This window comes from Pinus tabuliformis, chromosome 4_1, assembly GCF_031772625.1.
Source record: "Pinus tabuliformis cultivar Carrire ecotype Pingquan chromosome 4_1, CPIR1, whole genome shotgun sequence".
NCBI classification, from domain to species: domain Eukaryota; kingdom Viridiplantae; phylum Streptophyta; class Pinopsida; order Pinales; family Pinaceae; genus Pinus; species Pinus tabuliformis.
In genome coordinates this window covers 621,534,282-621,557,270 of record NC_142303.1, presented here as the reverse complement: position 1 = coordinate 621,557,270, position 22,989 = coordinate 621,534,282, and the positions used below count along the sequence as shown (strand labels likewise).

The following is a 22,989-nucleotide window of genomic DNA, read 5'->3' as shown; positions in this document are numbered from 1 at the left end:
GGAGCCCTGATGGTGGGACAAATCGTGCATATCTTGCATGCAAATTGTGTGGGACCAAGATGACAGGTGGGGTTACACGACTGAAATACCATCTTGCTAGACTCACTGGACATGATGTTGGCATTTGTACAGTTTCTAGTTCGGAGCTTATACAAAAAGCTCTTGAGGCAATTGAAGAAAAGGACAGAAAGAAGGAAGAGGCGGAAAGAAACAAAGCTGAACGTGCAGGTAGATCTTTCGGGATATCTTCTCCTGATTTTGGTGTTGAGGGTAGTGGCCCTACTGGCCCTAGTGGGAGGGGCTCCACAACTGGCACACCATCACATGCTAGTGCTACTGCTAGTGTGAATGCGAGGTCATCATTTTTTGTTCCATGAACAGGAGCTGGAGCACAACCTGGCATAAAATCGCTTGTTAAAAAAAAGGAGAAGCAAGAAGCAGATAGAGTCATGGGGAGGTGTATTTTTTGGAGCGACTTACCTCTCAACATCACAAAAACCAATCCATTTTGGCAGCCAATGTGTGATGCTATTGCTGTTGTGGGCCCAGGGTACAAAAGTGCCACATATGAGGAGTTGCGGGGGCCAATTCTTCAGGCAGAAAAACAGGACATCAACTCTAGATTGGCGGAGTTGAAAAAGACATGGGAAGTCACTGGATGCACAGTGATGTCTGATGGTTGGACAGATAGGAAGGGTAGGACCCTTCTAAATTTCTTGGTACATTGTCCTAAAGGTACCATGTTTATTAAATCGTTGGATGCATCAGAACATATCAAAGATGCAGCAACGATATGTGAGTTGGTAGATGAGTTCATTCGGGAGATTGGTGTGCAGAATGTGGTGCAAGTCATAACAGACAATGCACCTAATTATGTGTCTGCCGGCAGAATGCTTATGGAGAGGCATCCCACATTGTTCTGGACTCCATGTGCAGCGCATTGTCTTGATTTGTTGCTTGAGGATATGGGGAAACTCTCCTTCATCAAGGAGGCAGTTGATATGGCTAGGAGCATCCCCAAGTTTATTTATAACCATGCTTTTGTTCTTAGCCTTATGAGGAGGTTCATTAGAAACAAGGAGTTGCGGCGTCCTGCCATCACACGTTTTGCCACAACCTTTATTACTCTTCAGTCTTTGCTTCGATGTCAGTTCGAGTTGAAGCAAATGTTTGTGTCTGATGATTGGCGTAATTGTAGATACAGCAGGAGACCTGATGGGATAGCCATTGCAAAAATGGTGTACTCTGAGACATTTTGGCGTGGAGTACAAGAAGCATGTGCAGTTAGCGAACCTATAGTAAAGGTTCTTAGATTGGTGGATGGAGAGAAGCCTGCAATGCCTTATTTGTATGAGGGCATGGATAGGGCCAAGGATGCCATTCGTTCCTATTATGCAGACAAGGGTTCTGCTGGCGTTGATAGGCAGATGATGTTATGGGATGTAATCGATAGTCGGTGGACAGGGATGCTTCATCGACCCATTCATGCAGCAACACTCTTCCTCAACCCTGCATTTTCATACAAATGCAACTTTGATTTTGATGGCGAGGTGATGGAAGGGCTCCATTCCTGTATTCAGAGGATGGTACCTGATTCTGAGCTTCGTAGCAAAATCAAGCGCGAGGTACAGTGTTATCAGGATTGTGTTGGCCTATTTGGCTTTGATGATGCCATTAGGGAAAGGGCCCTCTTCATGCCACGTAAGTGACAAGTCATCACTCATTAGAAATTAGAAATTTGAATTTAATTATGTTTTAACTTTTAACTTTTAAGTTTTTGAATTTTTTATTTCATTATTTTGTTGTAGATATTTGGTGGCGAAGCTATGGTGCAAGGGCACCAAATTTGCAAAAATTGGCTATACGAATCTTGAGTCAAACATGTAGCTCTTCAGGGTGTGAGCGCAATTGGAGTGTATTTGAGAAAATACACGCCAAAAAGCGCAACAGGTATAACTTTGAACTCAAGCCTTCAGTTGAGCAATTACACTTATTGTAATTTTTAATTTTTAATTTATGACCTTCAAGTGTCAAGAGTCAAGAGTCAAGACTCATTACTTTTTTTGACACTCTTACAGGTTGGAGTTCGCACGCCTCAACGATTTGGTGTATGTGCATTACAACATCCGACTTCGAGTGAGGCAAATAGAATCACCAGTGGATCCAGATGCCATTTCCTTAGACAATATTGATGTATTGTCTCCGTGGAGGGTGGAGTCTGAGGAGCCCATATTGGAGGAGTCACCTTCATGGTTAGAGCCAGTGGCAGATGATCCATTAGAGCAGGGGCAGCAAGAGGAGGACTCGGAGTCAGAGGAGCAGCAGCACTTAGAGGAGGAGCAGGAGGAGCAGGAGGAGGAGGACACTGCGGGAGCATCAGCATCAACACCATCTGCTATAGATATAGGAGAGCATAGCTCCATGCCTAGCACCCATTATTTGACTTTAGGTGCAGAGGCAGGGTCAGGGCCTTCTACTACTAGGGGCAGGCCTGGCAAACAGACCATCATGTTTTCCCGTTAAAGGGGAGAGGGCAGTAGATAGATAGCTGCTAGTTTTATTTGTTATGCTACATGTAACTCATGATGATGAGATACTTTTATTATTATATGTGATGTTATTTTGTATTGGTTCTCCACATTTGAGTCCTTGAATGGACAATTATCAGGGATTAGCACGATTTGGTATCGCCTTTGATATATCATTTCTATTTGACATCATATATATCAGTGTTTTCTTCATATTTATGTGCCAATGTGTTTATTTCATGTTGTTATTGCTTTATATGTTTAAAAATCTGAAAAAAAATGAATATATTATGCATTTTTTATGCTTGCCGATATTTGTCGATATTTTGCCGATATTTTCGCCGATATTGCCGATAAGATATTTTCTGGACCCTCGCCGATATTTTCCCGATACCGATATTATCAACACTGCATATGAGGGCTTTTTTTCATAAGTACACTTTCCCTTGTCCAAATTTGATGATCTTTAGGTCAATTTTGCTCCTCTAAAAAAGAGGAATTCAACGCAATCATCATCTCCATCAAATGAGATGTCCAAAGTGAAATTCGGCCCAAGTTGCTAATTTTAACATGCTAAACTCTATATTCCTTTGAGTAAGTATATATATATTCTATAAGCTTTAGAATTTTCACAATAACCAACAAAAGTACCTTTCTTTCCTAACGCTTCCAACTTGTTCTTCTTGTCCTTTGGCACATGAAAGTAGACAGGGCCGCCAAAGATCCTCAAATGTCCAACTTCGGGCTTTACACTTGTGAAAGCTTCTTTGGGAGTCTTATCACCCAAGGCTTGATGATGAGTTATGTTTTGAACATAGATCGCAGTATTAGTAGCTTCTCCCATAGAAGCTTCGACAACTTTTGATCACAGAACTATGAAAATTCTATCACTGCAACATTTGATTTACTTTGCCTACTTATTTCCAATAAGTTATTTATGAAAATTTTTCAATAAACATTAAAATAAATTCTGCTGTAGATATCACACCATAATACAGAAACAAACACATGCACAAGAATCAACACATCGACACAAATTTTTTGGGCAACAGTCCTCGTAAAAACCCAATGTGGGAAAACCGGTGCAGCAAGGGAGGATTTAATTATTCAACAATTCTTTAGTACAACAGGGTGCCAAACTGGCTTACCCAATAGAGAGAAATATTCTCCAGCACTTCTCCCAGTCCCAGCGCTAGCTTGGCTGACCTCTGCGTAGCTCCCAGACACTCTGTGTCAACCCCTGCTTCTCTGCGTCAACCGTGGGCCTCTCTATGTCACCCACGCAAGCCTTCTAATGACTGCGCAATTTGCTGCTGCCTTTGTGTCTGCCTGAGAGGCTCTGCGTCTACCTCTCCTGCCTCTACGCTAGTCTTTTGGTGCTGATCCCAACTCTCTGTTCTGTACTTGCTGCCTCTTGCAGCTCTCTAGACCACTAGTTCGAATTTCTTAACTAACCTCACTCCAGAAATCGAACTAACTGGTCTCCCTCAGTGTGTCCTCCAACTGAACCTCAAGCCTTTTCTTATACTTTTCTTGTTGGTCCTTCAACGACCAAGATTAAATCTCTAATCAACGGCTAAGATTAGATTTGGCTTGATCCATGAGTTTTGGAACCTTATAACTCAGTTTTATATTAATACTCATTAATATTTTATTTTTCCTAAGTTTAGACTTAGGAACTCCAATAAATATTAATTATTTTAATATCTGGTTAGAGTCTGCCCAAACCATTTCTGGGTCTTGGGCACGAAGCGCCCCCCCCCCCCCCGCTCCGAAGCTCCGAAGCGCGCCCCGTACGGAAGCGCAGTACGAAGCGCGCTTCGGAAATTAGGAAGCGCGATTCATAAAAAAATTTGCGCTTCCTGGAATTTCCGAAGCGCCGGCTCCGAAGCGCGCTTCGTACGACGCTTCGGGCCGCCGAAGCGTGGCGCTTTGGAGCAGGAAGCGTGCGCTTCACGCACGCTTCCGTACGCTTCGGCGGAAAGGGGCGCGCCCAAGGGAGAAAAACAAATTTTTTTTTAATTTTTTTTTAAAGTTAAGTTAACTCAACCTTAAGGGGGTGGGTTAGGGTGAGGTTAAGGTGAGGAGTGAAAAGAATAAAGCCCCCATTCATTCCTCATTTTCTCACTTTGAGTTTATGAGAGTTGGAGAAGAGAAGAGAGGAGAGGAGAAGAGAAGAGAGGAAAGGAGAGGAGAAGAGAGGAGAGCTTGGAGGAGTGAAGAAGGAGGAGCTAGGAGAAAGAGGAGGAGCTTGGAGCAAGAGCTTGGAGGACTTCATCTACAAGAGCTAAAGAGGTAAGTTCAAACCCCAAACTCCCTTGTTTTTTTGTATTTTTCTCCTCCCTCTCCTACTCTTTCCCATTGTTTCTACTTGCTCCTTTATTTACAGGTTGCTGTTGTCCACCACCTATATCCATATTCCAAGATGGTGTTTCTTTGGCTTCTATGTATCATTCCACTCTTGGTTTTAATGATGGCAAGGGTGAGGAATAGAAGGGAAGAAACAGAAGAGGACATTGGTGATGGTCCTAATAGTAGTGACCCAATGTATGATGAGGAGGAAGGGTTTGAAGAGGAAGGGGATGAACTTGAAGGGGACACTGAAACACAAGATGGGAAAGCTACATCAACACCCTTGTGGAACTATGTGACCAAACTTGATGGGGGAAAGGGTGGTGGATCTTACAAATTTGTGTGCCCTCATGGTTGTCATGGAGGAAAACCATATTGTGGTTCATATACCCGTCTGAGGAGGCATCTTTGTGGGGTGCTGGACAGTGATGAAAAAAAGGGTTCTGTGGGGGTACAAATTTGCCCAAACATTTCAACTGAAGAAAGAAGAAAATACATCCAAATAGAGATGGCTGCACAACAAAAAAACAAGAAACAAAAAACTCATTCTGAATCAAGTGCAACCTCTAAATTTGGTAGTTGCTCATCTCCTCATGGTACTTCTGCAAGCTCTGGAGGTAGAAGAACAATAGGGGATTTCCTTAATGTTGCTGGGAGGGATGATGTGGATGGAAAGATAGTCCGTTTTCTTTGTGCTTGCGGTGTACCATTCAATGTGCTTCGCTCTCCCTATTGGCATGAAATGGTAAAGGCCATCAATGAAGCCCCAAAAGGATACAAGGGCCCCAACTATGAGAAAGCTAGAACAGTGTTATTAGAAAGAGAAAAATCTAAGGTTCAAAGAGCTTTGACACGTTTTACAAATGAGTGGGTAGATTCTGGGGTATCCATTGTATCAGATGGGTGGACAAATATTAGAAACCAACATTTGATAAATGTTCTTGGTGTTTCTTCTAGTGGTGCAGTATTTATTGCATGTCATGACTCCTCCTCCATCACTGCATCTGCACAAAACATTGCAGATCTCCTATTGAAATCAATCAAAGATGTTGGTCCGAATAATGTGGTTCAAGTGATCACAGATAATGCAGCAAATTGTAAGGCAGCAGGAAAAATTATTGAGCGTACTCATCCACACATCTTTTGGTCTGGGTGCCTGGTTCACACATTGAACCTTTTGATGCATGATATTGTGAAACACAAAGATTGTGGGTGGATTGCTGAGGTTTACAGGAAAGGGAAGCAGCTCATTAAATTCATCACAGGGCATACAAGGGTAAACTACTTCTATGGCACTTACTCCAAGTTGCAATTGCTTAAAATTGCAAAGACAAGATTTGCTAGTTATTACCTCACCTTTAGGCGGCTAGTGAAGGTGAGACAAGCTTTAACTAATCTGGTGTGTGCTGAAACATGGGATGAAATTAACACTGACACAGATGGTGCTAATGCAGTCAAGGACACTGTTCTTGACAGTTACTTTTGGTCACAGGTTAAATATGTTTTGCAATTCACCAAACCAATTTATTACATGATCAAGTTTGCAGATTCAGATCGACCAGTAATTGGGGAGGTGTATGAGCAAATGGATAGCATGTTGGGGCAGATTAAAGACATTGTTGAGCCTAGAGATACCACCTTGTACAATTATATTCGTGTAGAGGTGCAAAACCGATGGGAAATGCTAAATATTCCATTGCATGCATTAGCATATGTTTTGACACCTAAATACTATCATCCATCATGGCTTTCAACACCAGCACCTGGGGGGGAAGCAGGAGAAAACCACACCAAGATAAAGAGGTTCACGAAAAATATATGGCTGCATTGAGTAAATTAATCCCTGATGAGGAGGACGCTGCATTGGTACGGAGACAGGTGAGCAACTATACGCTCAACACTGGTCCATTTGGGAGCATGCATGCAATTAAAGATCGAGAGACTTTTTCTGCTCTTGAGTGTTGGAACATGCATGGAGGGGGTACTCCACTTCTACAGAGTTTGGCATTGCGGGTGCTATCACAGGTGGTAAACACTTCTTCTGCAGAGAGGTGTTGGAGCTCTTATTCTTTCATCCACAGTGTTAAAAGGAACAGGTTGAGTTTAGACCGGGCAGAGAGCTTGGTTTATGTTCATTACAACTTGCGATTGTTGTCCCATTACTGTGAAGATGAAAAGTCTAATAAAGACTTGTTGATTTGGGACAAGAATCCAGAGGAGCCCAATTTGGAGGATGGAGTGTTGCGACTAGAGCAATTAGAGGATGCTCTTATCCAGGTATGTCCATTGTGGTATGAATTTTCCAATTTTCCCTTATAAAGCATTTCTCTAATTCATGTTTTTAATTTTTTTGTTAACTAGTGTTTTTTTTTTTGCATGAATTTTTTGAGCGATTCTAGGATGATGATGACCGTGTTGATATGCCACCACCCCCACCCCCATCTGGTCCCTTGGTTCCTAGGTTCCATGGTTCAACACCAACAGCAGGGGGTTCTTCTTCATCAGTTTCAGTGCCACGACTTACACAGGCACCATCTTCTTCATTGCCACCACGTGGAGGCCCGCCACCACGTTCTATTCGTGGTGGAAGGAGGAGAGATTAGTAGATATATTCACAATCTACTACTTTTTGTCATAGATTACTCATTAGACTTGTAGACTTGTGAATTTGAATTTTGAACCTTTTTGGCTTGGCGGTGACCAAGTGACATATTTTGTAAACATTATTATTTGAATTTTGGACATGACAAATGTTGACAGTTGCTCACTTGCTAGATAAATCATAATATGCTCTATGTTTTATGTTTTATAATATGCTTAAATGTTTTATGTTTTATAATATGCTTAAAAATTTGATGTATGTTTGTAATAGCTAGAATATAGATGATTGTTGTACATACTAGTAACTACAATGGAATCATGGATGCCATATCTATCTTGATTTATGCAAAAATATGCATGTTTTCATGTCTTCTACAATTAATTTGGTATTTGGGATGTTTGTTTTGAGTATAAATGCAAAAAAATATAAAAATATATATATATATATAGCAGACGCTTCCGCGGACGCTTCGCTTCCTAGATTTTTGGAAAATGACGCTTCCGCGCTTCCGCGCTTCCGCTTCGTGCAACATTGATCTCATGTGCTTTAGCCTCTGCACCAATTTTCAAGGCTAGAGCACATCCGATGCTACCCCAAATCAACACTCCCTCTTAGCGAGGATTGTGCTCTAGTAATACTCCACACTGAGCATTACTCTGATCATAGACATCGGTACTTGTGCTGATGCTAAGCCTCCCTACCCATCATCCTTTGCACTGCTGCATCCTGTACTGCTACCCATGGCTCTATCATTGCCACTGCTACATCTGTACTACAACTTCCTCTGCATCCATGCTGCTGCTAGTCCATCTTCCCAACACTGCATCTGCACAGAAAACTCCTCCTCATGATGTTGCATTGTGCTACTACTGCACTACAACATCATACCCATTTCTGCTATTGAAATGGATTCTTTATCATCCCCATTTTCTCCCTAAAATAATCAAACTTGGTTCTTCCAAGGGCCTTGGTAAGGATGTCTACCACCTGTTCTCCTGTAGGAGTGTAGCTCAATTGTACAGTTCCTCTTTGGACACAGTCTTTGACAAAGTGACGCTGAATATCAATATGCTTTGACCGATCATGAAACACTGGATTCTCAGAGAGCTTGTTGCAACTACAATTATCGCACATGATCCTAGTCGCCTCCATTTTTCTTCTGAATAGGTTCACAAGCAGTTTTCTAAGCCATATAGCCTCACACGAAGTTGTGGTCGCTGCCATATATTCTGCCTCAGATGAGCTCAGAGCCACGGACTTCTGTTTCCTACTGCACCAGGAAGTCATTCCTGATCCAATGTTGAAATAGTACCTAGAGGTACTTTTCCGATCCAATAAACTTCTTGCCCAATCTGCATTAGTAAATCCACTCAATATGATATCTTACCCCTGGTGTACAAGAGTCCATAATTGACTATTCCCTGTAAATACCTGAGAACAGGTTTGGCTGCTGCCCAGTGCGCCCTCTTCGGTTCCACCATAAACTGACTGAGGGTGTTGACAGCATAGCAAATGTCTGGCATGATATTGACCAGATACATCAGGGACCCTATGAGCTGCTTGTATAAGGTGGGATCAACATCCATGTCTTCTGATGCATCAATCTTCTTCAAGTTGGTGATCATTGGAGTAGCCATGGGTCTACAGTGCTCCATCCTGAATCTTTTCAGGATTTCTGTAGCATACCTCCTTTGCCCAAGGAAGATCTCTCTCTTTTGTTGCCAAACTTCCAACCCTAGGAAATAATGCATTTGTCCCAAATCCTTCATATTGAATTCTGTGGCTAGATTCTTCTTGCAGTCCCCAATGAGCTTGGATGATCTTGTCAGAAAGAGATCATCCACATACAATACTAAGATTAGCGGCTCATTCTCTACAACCAGAGAGTAGAGATTTGGATCCGTGTTACTCTTGACAAATCCCATCTTTTGTTAGTAGCCATCGATTCGACCATACCATGCTCTAGGTGTTTGTTTTAGCCCATACAAGGCTTTCTTCAACCTGCATACATGGGACTTCTTCTCATGTGTCTCAAATCCCTCTGGTTGTTCAATGTATACCTCGTATTCTATTACCTTATTCAGAAAAGTTGTTTTGACATCCATTTGATGAATCTCCCACCCCATTTGTGCTGCAAGAGATATCATGGTCCTAATAGATGTATACCTGGGTACTGGGCCGAAGGTCTCCTCGTAGTCAATTCCTTCCTTTTGAGCATACCCTTTAGCCACAAACCTGGCCTTATATTTCTCAACACTACCGTCTGCAGCGTATTTGATCTTGTAGATCCATCTTGAACCTACCACTGATTTGTCTTGAGGCCTTGGCACTACCTCCCAAACATCGTTCACCATTATGGGGTTGTACTCCTTTACCATCGCATCTAGCCAAACCTGATGTTGAGCTGCCTCCTGGAAACTGGCAGGCTCCCCATCCTGAGCTACTAATGCCTGATATCTATTTGGCTGTTTTGTCTCCCCTTTATTGTTTCTTGGCGCACCGATGAAGTCCTCTGCATCTCGCAAAATCTGACGAAGTTTCGTGCTAGTTCTTCCTCTACCAGTAGGTGCTTCTATCAGCTCCTCATCCTGTGAATCTTCCTGATCCAAGGAAGAATTCTTTACTTCCGTTGGTTGAAGAGGTTTAACCAATGACTCCCCTTTTGACTGCTCCTCGGAAGGCATCTCACTAGATTTTCCTGAAAGCCCTGTCCTCCATGAACTTCACATCTCGTCGAACCACTACCTTCCTGCTCCCTAGATGATAAATTCTGTAGGCCTTAGTGTTCTTGCTATATCCCACTAGATATCCCTTTTCCTCAATTTCATCTAGCTTTTTTCTCTTTTCCTCGGGTACACGACAATATGCTGAACTCCCAAATATCCTGAAATGACTGATTTCAGGCATCTTCCCTGTGAAAACTTTCTCTGGAGTAATCATGCCTAATGCCTGATGAGGAGTCCTGTCCTGAACATAGACTGTTATGTTGCATGCGTATGCCCACAAGAATTTTGGCATATCCTGATCATACATCATGGCCCTAGCTAATTTTACAATAGTCTTGTTCTTCCTTTTTGCTACTCCATTTTGCTCCGGATTGTAAGGCGCTGTACATTCTCTTCTGATGCCCTGCTTAGCGCAAAAATCAGTGAAGTCCTTATCGACATACTCTCCACCATTATCTGAGCGCAAAACTTTTATTTTCTTCCTAGTTAGATTTTTCACTAGAGCCTTGAACTCTTTGAATTGACATAAACCTCGTTTCTGGTTTTCAGAAAATAAATCCAAGTTTTCCTTGAGTGGTCATCAATGAAGGTAAGGAAGTAGTTGGCACCACTAAGAGCTTTAGTGGACATAGGTTTGCATATATATGAGTGTATCAATCCTAGTACACTCTTGGCCCTGCTTTTACTTCTAGGAAATGCTACCTTGGCATACTTTCCTAGAGCACATCCTTTCTATACATCATCTCGTTCTATACTAAGATTCGGAACTCCTATTACAGTGCTCCTGAGAATTCTCAAAGCCCCATGGTGCAAATGTCCCATTCTTCTGTGCCATAGTTTGTTCAAGTCCTTGTCTCCATGATTGCCTATTAGTGCCATTGGTGATTCTAGTTGTAATCTATACAACCTGTTACTTTTGATCTCGATCTGCACTTTCTTTTTCCAACTCGGGTGTTTGACGTATACTTTCTCCTTGATGAAGAAGACGTCATAGCCCTTGCCTTGAAGTTGCGACACGGAAAGTAAGTTCATCCCCAATCCTAGTACATGCAACACATTGGTAGCACGGAACCGTTCTCTCGATTCTGTTTGAAAAACTATGGTACCCCTCCCTATTGGAGTACACTTTGCCTTGTTCCCCATGGTGATATGAAAGTTCATCTTCTCTTCTCGATAATTTGAGAAACATTCCCTGATTCCCGTCATATGCCAAAAGGCTCCACTGTCTATATACCATACCTCTGATCATGTAGAACTAGTCATACAAGCCACTTCTTCTTCTAGCCTGGAAGCCAACATAGAGAAATCGAAATCACTTTCTCTTGTGCAATTTTCTGAAAATCTATGCGAGTCTCCTGACGTGGATGCCTCCGCATCATGGTCTCGACCCATAACTGATTTTCCCTTCCTGTCTCCGATTACTTGCTTTGATACCATGTGAAAATTCTATCACTGCAACATTTGATTTACTTTGCCTACTTATTTCCAATAAGTTATTTATGAAATTCCTTCAATAAACATTAAAATAAACTGTTCTGCAGATATCACACCATAATACAGAAACAAACACATGCACAAGAATCATTACATTGACACATATTTTGGATAATAGTCCCCGAAAAAACTCGATGTGGGAAAACCAGTGCAGCAAGGGAGGATTTTATTTTTCAACAATTCTTCAGTACAACAGGGTGCCAAACTGGCTTACCCAATAGAGAGAAAAATTCTCCAATACTTCTCCCAGTCCCAGCGTCAGCCTGGCTGACTTTTGCGTAGCTCCCAGACACTCTGCGTTAGCCCCTGCTTCTCTGCGTCAACCCTGGGCCACTTTGCGCCACCCATGCAGGCCCTCTAGTGACTGCCCAGTCTGCTGCTGCCTCTGTGTCTGCCTCTCCTGCCTCTACGCTGGTCTTCTAGTGCTGATCCAGACTCTCTGTTCCATACTTGCTGTCTCGTGCAGCGCTCCAGACCACTAGTTCAAATTTCTCAGCTAACCTCGCTCTAGAAATCGAACTCACTGGTCTCCCTCAGTGTGTCCTCCAACTGACCCTCAAGCCTCTTCTTATACTTTTCCTGTTGGTCCTTCAACGACCGAGATTAAATCTATAATCAACTGCTAAGATTAGATTTGGTTTGATCCATGACTTTTGGAATGTCCTAACCTAGTTTTATATTAATACCCATTAATATTTTAACTCCATTAAATATTAATTATTTTAATATCTCCCAAACCGGTTAGAATTTCCCCAAACCATTTCTGGGTCTTGGAGATCTTATGTGCTTTAGCCTCTCCACCAATTTTCAAGGCTAGAGCACATCCGATGCTACCCCAAATCAACAACAACATAGTTCGGGTTGCTTCCATGATAGTCCCGCTCTTCCTTTCAACTACAACATTTTGCTTTGGGTTGTAAGGTACAATGATCTCCTTCTTGATTCCTGCGTTCTGGCAAAATTAATGAATTCCCCTCCATTGTCAATCCTGAAGATTTTCATCTTCTTTCTTGTTTGATTTTCCACTAGAGCCTTGAAGTCCTTGAATATATCAAATGCTTGGTCCTTGTGCTTCAAGAAGAAAATCCATGTCTTGCGAGAGAAGTCATCCACAACAATTATGTAGTACAAGTAGGCACCAAGAGAAGTCACTTGCATGGATCCACACAGATCAAAATGTATTAGTTGAAGTATTCCATTGGTCTTTCTTTTGCTAGAATGGAATGGTACCTTCACATGTTTTCCACTTGCACATCTTTGACAAACTCATTCACGATCCACACGAATCTCAGGCATTCCATAAACCATCTTTCTGACATGAGACAAGGCTTTGTAATGAAGGCGTGCAAATTTACGATGCCACAGTTCACGTTGATGATTACTATCACGAATCAATGCTTGGATCGATATTCCATTGACTTTATAAAGGTCTTCAATTCTCAATCCCAAAGTCAAGGCATCCCTCAAGCTATATTTTATTGGCCAAGTGACAACCTTTCCATTTATGAAGACAACTTTCATTACTTTGTCCTCTAAGGCAGATATAAATACAAGATTCTTTTTCAATCCTGGCACATACAAAACATCTTGTAGATATATAGTTTGACCATAATCCAAATGAATTGAAACAAAACCAAACCCATTCACAGGATAAGTAGAACTGCCCCCAAGAATGATCTTCAAATTGGTCTCCGACTCAACTAGGTTTGTGAGGACTTCACGATAGCCAGTGAAGTGTCTAGAATCCCCACTATCTACTAACCATCAAACGAGTGTGGAGGAGAGGACTAGAAAGAGCAGAAATAAGAAAGTTTTTAGATTTAGTTTTAGCCGCATGATTTCCATACCTTGAGTTCCTTGATCTCTTGGGAGGACAATGGCTTTCTTCATGAGCAACAAGAGCTTCTCTTCTTCTTCTTCTATTGATGAACTTCTTGTTGTTGTTGCCATGGTTGTTGTAGTTGGACCTTAGAGCACCTTCCTTTTCCAGATAGTCTCAGGCATATTGACCATGCTTGTGGCAATTGTAGGATTGAACTTGTGGCCTGTGCTTTCTATATCTTCTATTGGAGTCCCTGGATTCAAGAGAAAGATTTGTTGAATTAGATGGTCCTTTTTCTTTCCTCCTCTTAGATTGAGTGGCAAATGTAGAGGGTTCTCCTTCTTCATGCTTTTGAATTCTTCCTTTAGTGATAATCTTGGTCTCCTCTTGAGTACACTTGCCCAATAGCTCATCAAATGAAGGAAACCTGTCACTATTGCTAATAGTTGTAATGCATGTCTCCCATATTGGATGAAGACCTCCAAGTGAGATCAACACCAACTCTCTATCAAATGTAATCTCTCCAGCAGACAAAAGTTGATCCTTGAGTTGGGATATCCTCATGAAGTATGATTGAACGGTCTCCCCCTTATTCATCTTGATGTCCTTGAGTTGATTCTTCAAAGAAAGATTATGGCCCAAGTTGTTGACCTCATACATCCCAATCAACTTATCAACATCATCTTGGACTTTTTCAATTTTGAAACATAAGTGATCAAATGGTCTCTCAAAGTATCAATAATGATTTTCTTAGCTTTGACCTCACCTTTCTTCTACTTGGACTTGGCAGCATTAGTTGCATCCTCTGGAGGATCATGTACCTTGCCTTCAACTTATTCTGTAACATCATTCTCTTCCCAAGTCAATTCCACCCTAGCTCCCCAAACAACATAGTTAGATGAGTCATTCAACTTCTCGTCAATCTTGAAGTATGAGGTTGTCATCTTGACCAAGTCAAATGTACTTCAACAACGAATAAGATATCTTCGAATGGTGATTGTTCTTGTCTCCTCGGGCTTGTCTTCACCTTAGCTCTAAGACAATGTTAATTTTTCAATGTTCTATGTTGTAACAATCACTTAAACAATTTCTTCTTTGAATATCAATCCCTTTATCCAATTATTTTCAATCACCCAATAATAGTAAGCAATTGTAGATAGAACAATAAATCACATGCACAATAGAAGGCAACCAAGATCAATAAAGACAAATTTTTGGTAAAAAACTAGGGAAAAATCCCACAAGGGGGAAAACTCTAACCAAATTCTTCTTCTATTAGATTTTCATCAAATGTTTAGCAGAGATATATAGTCCAAGTACATCAACGACAAGTCAAAGGTCAAAGCCTTGGCCAACCAAGTCAACCAATCAATATCCAATCTAGTATGAGCATAAAAGTCAAATCTGGTCAAACATTAATTCTGCGATTTTTCAGTCAAAGTCAACAATAGGCAATGCAACCCTAACCAATCCTTGGTCAATGGTCAAATCAACTTCAAAAAGTTCGGTCCACCAGTCAAAGAATGTGGCCTAATTCCTTTAGTCAAACTCGGTCAAAACAAAACAAAAAGTCCTCTAGGAATTCAGTCAAAGTCAATATTTGACCTGTTGTTGCCTTTTCTAGCACCTGTAGCACAAGTGCTTCAGGAGATATAGAAAGCTTCCTAGAGACAGCCTCTGGGTTGATTGTAGACCAGTGCCTAGGACATCTTAGATAGAGGAGTGCATGGAAGATTATCAGTGAGGGGTTTTTGCTACACTCCAATTGTCACGTAGTTTGGAAAGATAATAAAGGGGGCTTGGTTCAATAGTCTTTCATCAAGGTGAACTCAAGCAGATACATGGATCCAAATACAGGGGGTGAATCGGGTTGATCTCAAAGAGGAATGTCTTGTTTTGATGGCCAACACACAACAATGAGCAACTTAATATTGAAGTTGTAGTAAAGGTGAAGAGGAGGAGAGAAAGGAAGGAAATAGATGCATAGGGCTGTAAACAAGACAAAATCCTAAGCAACAATGTTTCGACAGAAGGATGGAAAGCAGAAGAGATGGAATGACAAGAATTGCAGAGCGCGAATTAAGGTTTCATGTTCTATAGCTCATGGATACACTTATCACTAATCAACATATGTAAATCTGTTCTCTTAAAGGTACATAAGTAAATCTTTAAATAACACAGGTACTGCTACTACTTAGCAGCATACATATAACCATGAGAGAATGAGACTGACAACTTCATTACACAATTTCAGTAGAAGAGAAACATACATGAAATGAGATTTACAAAGGGGAAAACATTTTGCTTACAACCATGATTGGAATCACCAAAGAGTTTCATTAATCCTCAAAATGAGTCCAACATACCAGTCCATTACATTTAGGCATGCATCGCTCGAGTCCCTCATGAACAGGCAATTAGTACCAAAGTGGAATCACAGAATTTGGACAACTGCGGATCCAAAATTCCAGAACCTCTATTAAGTGTTTCTTCCTCCTATTTATAAGAAAAGGGGGAGCTTTGAATTAACAATGACAAAATATCCCAGCCCGAGCTCCAACTGTCTGATAGATCCGCTGTCTCGGCGTGCAAAGGCTACTACTCACAATGATTTGATTCGGATTTGATTTCGTTCTTGAAAATATAGAAATTACAGAATAATAAGAAAAAGGAAAACTGAATGATGATGGGAGGAAAATACCTGTCAAATGCCCCTGTTATGGCCTCTGCTCAGGCCATGTCTCTGCCTTAATGATCCGACTAGTCCGCCTGTCGCTTTCACCTTAACTGTCTGGCTTCACCACTCTCTGGAGTTGGTAGTGATCAACTGTGTCGACTTGTCTCAGAGTGGAAGCGGAGATCAATCCGACAGTCCTACATTTTATGACTGAGCGGAGCTCCATGCTGAGGCATTAAGTCTTCCCTAAGCCCCATACTGATTTACCACCACTCCATGCTTTCGTTTAATACTGCAACTGCTGACTCATACGCCTTCAAAGCTCTGTACCATGTTTTTGGAATGCAACCCGCATCATAAAATAACCATGGTGTGATATCGAGGATTCTTAGGTATGGGCACTTAACACTGCCAAACATTGCGAAACAACGAGTTGTGATCCCCTTAGGCCCTTTTTGCTTTGAGCCCTTTTAGTACTTTTTCGTCATATGACCGGGGGCTATGACTAGGTACTTAGCCTCAAGGTGCTAGGGCCTTTAGACTCTTGTACAGGGACTATTTTCCTTTGTAAATGGTTAGGCGCCCCTGGTCCTTTAAGTTGTTCTAGACCATGCACTAGCATGAAATCGGAGCTCCCTTATTGGAACATCGCAATTGGAGGTTTCACTATGGATTGATGCGTTGTTTTGCCGATCACCGATTGCCGATCACCCTCTGCGCTAAGCCCTTGGATCTTTGACCTTTTATGCGACTGCGTGCCAGCGTCTCTATCGGAACCCTTTTATTGATGGATCACAATCGAAGGTTTCACGAGGAGTGACAATACTAATTCTCCCATTGTCGATCGTCGATGTGACGTCATCCTCTGCCATGTGTCACCTTGTTTTGGCCCCTTATGACCTTTCAAAACGTCAAATTTGCTTACCACGTGTCCACTATACCATCACGTCATGTTGACATCCGCTGGTCCGTGTCCCTTATCAGAACCAACCATATGCTGCCAAGTTTCATGTATCGGAACCAATGATGTTTAGCCACGTGGCCCCCTTGAGGAGAGAGAAAAGGTCAACCCTCTTCTTGTTTTGCAATTGATTTCCTTTGCTAAATGTTTCAAGGCATTCTTGATGCTTTAACGATAAAGGCTCAAATCCCAGTGAATTTAATCGCAATCAGAACTCTATGCGATATCGCAACTTTGAAAGGGTGTCACCTATTTGATCGCTGATTGCGATGCGCTGATCTCTTGATGCTCTGATGCCTTGGACCTCCGATGTGCGGGATCACTATTCACATATTGGCGAAATGCTTCTGCTATTGCGTTGCACCCTAGACCTCTGATCACCAATATGCGGGATCGCCAATATGCCGGGACCTGGGATTTTACCCTTAGGCATTTTCTCTTTGTCTTCTGGTTTTTCAAGGGTAACTTCAATCTGATCTAACTTTTGATTCCAGAGTCCATTTGAGGAGTTCCATATACCGTTGGAAAGCTAATTCCGAGCACTATGCATTGGTGGCGGTCCAATTTAGCTTTGAGTGCTTTTGTGGCTTGGAAGATGGCTGCAAACCTCTCTACTCTTTTTCCCTCTTTTAATAGCTGAAAACACATTTTGCAGAGGGTGACAACATGACCTACGGTCAAACCCTGCTCAAGTCTGCAGTCAAAGGTAGTCAACATGCCCAGAAAACTTCGGTTAAAGTCCTAGTCAACTCGGCCTCCCAAAATGGATCCTAAACCAAGTTAGATGAAGCCAAATTCCTCCAGGTTAATGCTTGTCAAACAGTCCCAATAACAGAAGTCAACGCTGCTCAACAAGATTTCCCTCTCTCCTTTGCACGTGTGAACTTGGCCTTGCAGTTCCAAAAGTGTACGAAACAATCAAATGAAGGTAAGTTTTGTGATGTGATGCTTCCAAGTGATGCTAAGTGAGGTGTATTTATATGTGGTAGAGGAGGTCAGATTTCTCCTTTAGGCTGACTTGTACATTTTGTATTGACTTGGTCCAACAACAAAAATAATATTTTTCCATGTGCAAATTTAATTCTTCCAAGGGCTAGTAGGGTCTCCTTAGGGTTTGTTGGGCTTCTCCAACGAGGGAATTGCTCCCTCGACTGCCAATTTTCGAAAATAAGGTCTACATCCTAGGATGGAGGAAGAAAATTGTCAGAAGGGATGTCAGATTTAAAGAGGGTAGGACCTTTAGGAAGTCACATGGGACAGATTGAATAGCAGTAGAGGATTTGGAGTGAGAAGGTCCAAAGGTTGAGCAGGGACTAGTAGTAGGGGCACAACCTTCTGATAAGGAGGAGGAGCGAGATGTTCCTTTGAGTTATACTAAGAGAAGGCCGATATGGGCCGAACAGAGCTTAAGGGATGCAAAGGAGCATGTGGAGCCTCTTAGCAAGACCTTTAGGGAGAGTAGAACAGCAACTATATTTTCTAGCTATTTGGCAACGATGATTAGCATTAGTAAGTCCGAGCCTTCTACTTTTGAGGCAACAGATCAATAGGTCTAGAGGGATGCCATGGTGGAAGAGAATAGTTCCATCATGAGGAACAATGTGTGGGAGATAGTACAAAGGCTTGAGGTGAAGTCAATTATAAATTCTCGATGGATCTATAAGATCAAGCATGCAGCTGATGGCAGGGTTGAGAAGTATAAGGCAATGTTAATAGTGAGGGGTTTCTCCTAGAAGGAGGGAGTAGATTATGAGGAGGCATTTGCTCCTGTTGTTGGATATGCATCTATCAGGGAAGTTATATCTATTTCGTTAAAGATTCTCCCATAAACCATGAGTTCCAATGTGATCCACTCCAAGTCCTCCAATCCTATCTAGGACAAAAGGAGCTAAGAGCGGGAACCAATGGGACCGACCATGGCCGACCCTAATAGGTCTAGGACATCTCAATACAAAGACTCACATGGCCTACAAGGCTTTAACTTGCATCCCGAGGCTTACAATGGTGTTATGAGTGAAAAAAAATCTGTATGTACCCCTGTTGAAATGAGGGGTAACAAGTCCCATTTATTGTGACTTTGGTTATACAAGGACATTAATACACTTTTCAATTTAGACTGAAATTTCTATTTGTTGTTATAACTTATTAACCATGAAACTGCAAGATGACTTGTATTTGACTCACTTTTTATGTTTTTCTAGTCATCCCTGTACCAGATTTATACTAAACAATTGTGTATTGATTGTTGTAATAGGCATTAAAGTGTGCTGTATAGGCTTTCTTAGGACTACTAATTAAAAGCAGTATTGCTAGTTATGCTGTGATTAGTCTCTTCATCAATGCTCTTGTCTCTGATTATGTACAGGAACACAGAGAGAGGATTTTAAATTGGATAATCTCCTCTTTAGTACTTATATTATTTGGAATATTCCTGGATGTATTGGGTAAGCTCCTGATGACTTAATAGATAATACGATCATTTTAGCATAAAAAGGATCAGAGATAATACATTTAGAATTTATGATGATGCTTAATTCTGATTTTGTTGGGTAGAAATTTGATATGTATCTTTCTTTGTTTTTGACAGGAATGCCTTTAAACAAGGCTCTCTATACATTCAGCTTCATGTGTATCACATCGGGTGCAGCTGGCCTTCTCTTCTCAGTAATCTATTTCTTTGTAAGTTTAAGAAAATGCTCAATATCCTGGGAGATAAATTTGTTTTCAGTTTGGATCAATTTAACATGCTAACTGATATAAAAGCAGAAAGCAAAGAATGTCTTGACCAACTAGTTTGTATTTGTAATGTCCCAATGTTTCTTTAATCTTTCCCACATACTGCTAATTTTTTTTCGAAGATTGCCACAAGAGAGAGAGAGAGAGACCTCACTAAGAAGGGGATTTGAGAGAGATTTTTTTTATTAACTGAAAACTTTATTGATATTGAAAGATGAAATATAGATGGATTCTAGAGTCTATAGTTATACACAAGTTTTATTACTGTATATCATTGATATTAATAGCTGCTTTTAAGGAAAATGTGGACATTTATAGTAACATAAGTTTTAAACGCAGTAGTTTAATTTTGATCTTTTTTTTACTGGTGAGGCTTAGGATTGAAAGATGATTGCAAACGTATTAGGTATGGTTATTCTCTTTGGAAATGATGCAATTGTTGGTGTAATTTGTACATGTGGACAGACCACATTGATATGCATGATTAGTGTACTTGTACTAATCTGTGTGGCCATACTTTATTCTTTTATTGTACTAATAGGCGTGGCTAAGGCCAGCCTAGTCTACTTTGATATGTAGGTTCAATAACGCTCTTGGGGAATGAATTTCTACTTACATGGTACCATAATCCTCGAGAGAACATCCTACATACATGAATGGTATAAATACACTGCTCAAGCCTCATATGTATATCATCCCTTTTGATAATACATGGTTGCTTTCTTGGAGAATACCCTACATAGGAGTGTTATGTATCTTGGAGGAGGGCATCAAGCCCTAGAAAACAAAGGATAATTTGGATTCTTCTATGGAGGTTTGGAGTTGGCTTGGGGATGCTTGGGTTGTGATTGTGTTGATGCAAGTCGAGTGGGCCTCATTACCCACCACCTGTGGGTATGGCCATACTTTATTCTTTTATTGTACTAATACGTGTGACTAAGGCCATCCTAGTCCACTTTGATATGTAGGTTCAATAACCCTCTTGGGGAATGCATTCCTACTTACATGGTACCATAATCTTCGAGAGAACATCCTACATACATGAATGGTATAAATACACCACTCAAGCCTCATATGTATATCATCTCTTTTGATAATACATGGTTGGTTTCTTGGAGAATACCCTACATAGGAGGAGTGTTATATATCTTGGAGGAGGGCATCGAGCCCTAGAAAACAAAGTATAATTTGGATTCTTTTATGGAGGTTTGGAGTTGGCTTGGGGGTGCTTGGGTTATGATTGTGTTGATGGAAGTCGAGTGGGCCTTATTACCCACCGCCTGTGGGTAATATCCATAGCAAATTTTTTTTTCTCCTAGATGGTACTCAATGGACAACCAACAACCCCATGCAGCCACCAGATAGCTCGATGTGCCACTATCTCTGCCACTTGAGCCAACCATATGCTCCCTCGCCCATCTGTTATGATTGTATGTTTGAAGGTGGGCCTTCCAACCCCAAAGGTATGGATTTTCATTGTGCAATTGAGTGTTTTTGTTTACTTATTATGGACACTTTTGGGCACAGATTAGTGGGGGGATTCGGCGGAAAGAGTGGGCTTGGTTTGAACTCTTGTCTCTTCTGTCCAATTTGATGTTTAACCTTATATCCTAGTCCCATGGGATCTCCTTTATTGGCTACTAGCTTTGGGAGTGACACTACATGGAAAACCCCGATTTTGGTTGCATGGTACCACTTCTCGACACCATATAATTACTCCCTTCCGCTCATCTGGGTCCACATTTGTCCAATGGGTCCACAAGGAGTTAGCCTTCTCCCTCCCCTTGTCCACACTTTGGGTCAGGCTTGGAACGATGCCTTGGAGGTTGTTGTAGCTAAAAAGAAAGGAAAAAGCATAATTTGGCCACTCTCATAAGGAAATGTACCATAACATGCGAAAGTCGGTCGGGACATACAAATTTAGCACGTGGGCAAAAGCCAAAGATGAGCCCTATGTTATGAATATAATTCATAACAAGTGAGATAATTAAATTTAATGTAAATATTAAATAATCAAATATTGGTTATGTTAAATAGTCATTAAGTTAAGTGAAAATGCATGTCTAAAAGACATGCCCAGTGACGAAAGGACACCTATATAGGCGGGTCCTCATTGTAACTTTTATCACTTATACATTTTTATATATAATAAATTATTATTACAAATACCTCTTGTGTATTTTTACATTCAAGTCTACAAGCTATTAGTTTTGTTGCTTTAGTGGTATCAGAGCCATGGCACACAATATAATCATGCGGGTCTTTGAATGTTGTTTGCCGCACAATGTGGCATTATGTTCACATCCTGAATGCGTTGAGCAGTTTAGTAAAATTCAAGAAGCGTTTACGTGATTAGAAAAATCATGTGCAGAAGTTTCAACATGTCTAAAGAAAAGTTATGCAGAGGAAAACAATAGCGATAATGAAGAAACGAAACTAGGAAAAGCAGGGGAAGAAGATGAACAATATCATAACAATGAGGAAGATGCAAAAGTTTCAAGCGAACTGCATGAGATTGCAAGTACAAACCAGTTCTTTCTTCTTCATGAGGAAACTAACGGTCTGAGATTTGAAGGCGGTGAGGGTGATGTGAGTATTTTTGCTATGGCTGTCTCCATTCAAAAAGTGGAACTGAAAGAGCCTGAATTGGGTCCAATTAAGGTGGTGCCAGTTACTGACAACAATGATGTGGTATCTATTCCACTGCATGATTCTACAACCACTACCATATCTGAGAATCTGGATAGCTTTGCAATTCTTCTAGATTTTGAGCCCAATTCAATAGCCATGTCTGAATCTGCAAATTCATTTTCTCTTGTTGCATTTCACATTGAAAACAAATCTGTGTATAATGTATCTGAAAGTGATGGGGATGCTAGTACGCTATACTCAGAATTTGGGGTTTCTTCCACATTTCCAAGTGTAGAGGTGGAAATCTCTGAAGTTTCAATTGGTCTTGATGTGAATGAAGACTATCTTGAGGAACAAGAAAATAAGAACACCAAGAAGGTGCTGGATAAAATTAGGTCCAAAATACTTGAAAACATCAATTCATTTTTGAAATATATCAAGATGGAATACCACAGAGGAA

At 41.1% G+C, this 22,989-nt stretch overlaps 2 protein-coding genes across 2 annotated transcripts in view; both read left to right on the top strand.

The window, feature by feature from the left end:
- Window positions 1-22,989, top strand: part of LOC149177555 (uncharacterized) — a 179,342-nt gene that overhangs the window by 123,110 nt on the left and 33,243 nt on the right. Inside the window, exons 6-7 of the mRNA XM_089421789.1 lie at window positions 19,528-19,606; window positions 19,750-19,841. Of these exons, the coding sequence (XP_089277915.1) occupies window positions 19,528-19,606; window positions 19,750-19,841 (171 nt within the window). The remainder of the gene's footprint in view (window positions 1-19,527; window positions 19,607-19,749; window positions 19,842-22,989) is intronic.
- On the top strand, window positions 1,507-19,423 carry LOC149177556 (uncharacterized). Its single transcript, XM_089423873.1, has 4 exons — window positions 1,507-1,701; window positions 1,809-1,950; window positions 2,079-2,462; window positions 19,417-19,423. The coding sequence occupies exons 1-4, from the start codon at window positions 1,554-1,556 to the stop codon at window positions 19,421-19,423; spliced, it is 681 nt and encodes a 226-aa protein (XP_089279999.1). The 5' UTR covers window positions 1,507-1,553.